Source organism: Chiloscyllium plagiosum, chromosome 43, assembly GCF_004010195.1.
Source record: "Chiloscyllium plagiosum isolate BGI_BamShark_2017 chromosome 43, ASM401019v2, whole genome shotgun sequence".
NCBI lineage: Eukaryota > Metazoa > Chordata > Chondrichthyes > Orectolobiformes > Hemiscylliidae > Chiloscyllium > Chiloscyllium plagiosum.
Genome location: NC_057752.1, coordinates 9,528,729 through 9,533,293, shown reverse-complemented (window position 1 = coordinate 9,533,293; position 4,565 = coordinate 9,528,729). Strand labels below are relative to the sequence as shown.

The following is a 4,565-nucleotide window of genomic DNA, read 5'->3' as shown; positions in this document are numbered from 1 at the left end:
AAAATTTCCAGCTCGGTGAACAGAACCACAACAACGAGCACCCGAGCTACAAATCTTCACCCAAAGAATTGAAACTTTTTTGGACACAGACCAGATCACAGTACAGGATGACACATGATTATGGGAGCAAGAGTGATTGTCCTGAGCAAAGGTCGCTGCCAGATACTGGCTGAACACCACCGGGGTCATCCAGGGGTATCCAAAATGAAGACGTTGACAAGACGTTATGTCTGGTAACCAGGACTGAATGAAGCCATAGCCGCATTGATGGGGATAGTGCCCAGGGTGCCAACAAACACAAAAATAACTGGTAGCAGCTCCCCCACATCATGGACTTTATGTTCAGTCACTGTAGTCGCCCACTCAATGTCACTGAACGCGCAGAGTTCATTTGTCAAACACGGGAAAGATGATAGAAAAACTGTGTGCATCGTTTGCAATATACAGATTCCCAGAAGTGCTGGTCACAGATAACAGGCCATCATTTAGAATTAGAGAATTCCCTAAAGTCGAATGGTATTCAGCGTACAAGGACAGCTCCATGCCATCCATCAACCGTTTGTCTGAAAGAAAGTGCAGTCCAAACTTTGAAGGCTGGCTAAAAGAAACAGCCTACAGCTTTACTAGATACCAAACTATCCCAGTTCCTATTTGATTAGCAACTCTACTAGAGGTATAACAATGCTCTGGATGCAAGAGGTGAGCGACTGTGCACCACAGGCAGAGTTGGAGAAACTCGAACCGGTGCAGGAGGAACCACAAGGAGAAATAAAAAAGAACAGGCCTATGTCCTCTGACTCAGAGGGGGAAGGATGTGGGTGATTGTAATGAGAACAGCCAGATGGACCTCAGAATAGGAGTTCCCTAATTACAGCTATTAATCTGGTCCAATCAGGGAGCCCTAGCTGACAGACAAGAACAACAGTTTGGGCGCAGCAGGGAGTGGAGTGCATTATTTCTCCCTCCAACTCTATTTTGATTTAGTCCCTACCCTCCCCTTCACTGTTTTGATCACACAGCACTGCCCTTTGATGTGAAGGGCAGTGCTTGTCACTGGCCACCCGGGTGTTTTCCTATCTTCCTGGTGGTGGAAATTGAATAAAGATTGGTGCACTTTGTGTCTTCCACTGTGTCTCACACCTGCACACACACACCATGGGTGCTGGGGATAAAATAAGCACTACCGCACTTAGGTGGTAGTGTGGGGGTTGAATTATTAAAAAAAGAACAGTTTGGTCACTGGCCACTTGAGTGTTTGCCTATTGTGAGTGTAAAAAAAAAAAAAAAACGAACAACAGTTTGCTCCCTCCAACTCTATTTTGATTTAGTCCCTACCCTCCCCCTCACTGTTTTGATCACACAGCACTGCCCTCTGATGTGAAGGGCAGTGTTTGTCACTGGCCACCCGGGTGTTTTCCTATCTTCCCGGTGGTGGAATTTGAATAAAGATTCGTGCACTGTGTCTTTCACTGAAAAAAAAATAAAGAACAACAGTTTGCCTGCAGTAACGCAGCCTGGCCTGAGTTGTTGCTGTCGCAGGAGGACCAGGCGGCTGACAGGAGCAAGTCCCTGAGCCAGTCGCGCTCTGGATGGAGGATGATTGCAAATGGACTGAATACACTGGTGCGGACCCTTTATGCATTACAGGAGGAGCGTGTTGAAGCTTATCGGCTTTTTGATCTAGGACATCAGGCGTATCTCCGCTCTGCTCCCAACTATAACTTTATCAAATACCGGCAGCTGGTGCACGAAATCACCCAGGCATTTAACCGGATCTCCAAGGAAGTGATTCAGCTCAAGGACCGGTTTCATGAGGAGTATGATCACCCAGATCTCTCTGAGCACATCACGAGAGTTCAGGAACGGGAACAGGAAAAGCTAGAATTGACAACCAGGCGACAACTTGCCAAGCAGAATATGTTGGACCATCCAGGCAATGAGACCTACCAGGAGGAGGCCCGAGAACTGAAGCAGATTAGGAAAACCATTGAGGCAATTAATGAGGTTCTTCAGGACTTCAAATATGATTCAGAGGAGATCGAAGCCAGCGGATAGATTTGTTCTCACCAGTGTTGTTGATCTGTTAGAGACCTCGGCATCATTAAGGTCCCACAAACAACATCTCCTGAAGCTGGAGCTTCTGCTCTTCACCACATGCACTGTCACCAAATCAGCCCAGATAATTCCTTGCTGCCTAGGTGCAGGAAAGGAACAAAGATCTTTGGAACAATTTCCCCTTTCTCCAGAGGAACCGGATTCATTCCATGCATCCCAAGATTCAGCAAGGACTCAGCGCAGACCCTAAGCCTGGAATTACTGAATGTCATTTGCACTCCCTGTTGACTCACTGTGTAAACTGTTCAGAGAAATAAATGACTGTGCTTCTTGTCAAAAAAAAAACGTACAACAGTTTACAGCCTGGACGGAATTTCACATTGGCCCCAAGGTCCCGTACTTCCCGCGGGAGCCTGTGCCCCACAACCTGAGCCGCCTCCGGAATTTTAATTTTGTTCCCTTCCAGGGGGTAAAAAGGAGGGCCCTGTATAGACTGCTGCTGCACACCGTCCACCTCTTCTCCCTCATCCACCGTCCGGACACGCCTTGGCATGCCCATTTGCCACCGGGCGGTGGGGATCCCCAGTGGAGGGCTCTCTACGCGGGAGTCCTCCCCCTTTCTCTCGGGGATCTGGGGTGGAGGGTGCTGCACGCAGCAGTCCCCTGCAACCGCAGATTGCGGTGGTTCACGGACTCCCAGCCCAACTGCTTGTTCTGTGGCGCTGTGGAGTCCGTGGACCACATGTATATTGGGTGTCGGCGTTTGCACTCCCTTTTTGATTTTGAAAAACCTCCTCCTCTGCTTTTGGTTGCACTTCAGTCCCACGCTCCTGATCTTTGGGCACCCGGTACGGAGGAGGGAGGGCAGGTCTGAAGACCTCCTCGTGGGTCTGCTCCTGGGCCTGGCCAAACTGGCCATCAACAGGTCGAGGCAGCGGGCCGTGGAGGGGGCCATTAGGGCCGACTGCCTGCCCCTCTTCTGCGGTTACGTTAGGGCCCGGGTGTCCTTGGAGAAGGAGCACACGGTGTCGACCAACACCCTGGAGTTGTTCATGGAGAGGTGGGCGCCACAGGGAGTGGAGTGCATCATTTCTCCCTCCAACTCTATTTTGATTTAGATTAGATTACAAAGATTACATTACAGTGTGGAAACAGGCCCTTCGGCCCAACAAGTCCACACCGACCCGCCGAAGCGAAACCCACCCATACCCCTACATTTACCCCTTACCTAACACTACGGGCAATTTAGCATGGCCAATTCACCTTACCTGCACATCTTTGGACTGTGGGAGGAAACCGGAGCACCCGGAGGAAACCCACGCAGACACGGGGAGAACGTGCAAACTCCACACAGTCAGTCGCCTGAGGCGGGAATTGAACCCGGGTCTCAGGCGCTGTGAGGCAGCAGTGCTAACCACTGCGCCACCGTGCCGCCCACATTTAGTCCCTACCCTCCCCTTCGCTGTTTGATCACACAGCACTGCCCTTTGATGTGAAGGGGAGTGTTTGTCACTGGCCACCCGGGTGTTTTCCTATCTTCCTGGTGGTGGAATTTGAATAAAGATTCATACACCTTGTGTCTCTCACTGTGTATCACACCTGCACACACACCATGGGTGCTGGGGAAAAATAAGCACTACCGCACTTAGGCAGTAGTGTGGGGGTTAATAAAGGGGAAAAAAAAACAGGAATATATCACTGGCCACTCAGGTGTAAAAAAAAGTATCTTTATTTATATTCCACCACTAGGAAGAAAGGAAGATTTGCACACTTCTTGTTCTTCGCCGTGTCTGACACCTGCACACACATGACATGGGTGCTGGGGAAAAATAAGCACTACCGCACTTAGGCAGTGGTATGGGGGAAGATTTTGAAAAAAATAGAAAAAAAACAGGAGTGTCAGAGGTTCTGTTCACTCAGAGGTGCCTCTGAGGGAGCTGGAACAATGGTAAAAGACTCTTCATTTTGAGAGAGGGGACTGACCTCTGAACTGCCTGGACCATATAGTCAGTATGTTATTACTGCTGTTGGGTTTCCTACTAAGGAGGAGAGTTTTCTTTTTCTCTCCCCCTTGTTTCAGGTAGACTTTTAAAAATGTTTTTTTTTTGGGTTAACAAAAAAGAACAGGAGTGTCAGCGGTTCTGTTCACAGAGCTGGATCAGTGTCAAGGACTCTCCACATGTAAATAAAGGGCGATTTAGAACATAGAACAGTACAGTACAGCACAGAACAGGCCCTTCACTCCACGATGTTGTGCCAACCACTGATCCTCATGTATGCACCCTCAAATTTCTGTGACCATATGCATGTCCAGCAGTCTCTTAAATGTCCCCAATGCCCTTGCTTCCACAACTGCTGCTGGCAGCGCATTCCATGCTCTCTCAACTGTGTAAAGAACCCGCCTCTGACATCCCCTCTATACTTTCCTCCAACCAGCTGAAAACTATAACCCCTCGTGTTAGTCATTTCTGCCCTGGGAAATAGTCTCTGGCTATCGACTCTATCTATGC

At 49.1% G+C, this 4,565-nt stretch overlaps 2 protein-coding genes across 3 annotated transcripts in view; one reads left to right on the top strand and one right to left on the bottom strand.

The window, feature by feature from the left end:
* Positions 1–4,565, bottom strand: part of LOC122543363 (ceramide synthase 6-like) — a 103,618-nt gene that overhangs the window by 51,132 nt on the left and 47,921 nt on the right. The window lies entirely within an intron of this gene.
* LOC122543416 (required for excision 1-B domain-containing protein-like) lies at positions 1,509–2,055 on the top strand. Its single transcript, XM_043682129.1, has one exon. The coding sequence runs from the start codon at positions 1,597–1,599 to the stop codon at positions 2,053–2,055; it is 459 nt and encodes a 152-aa protein (XP_043538064.1). The 5' UTR covers positions 1,509–1,596.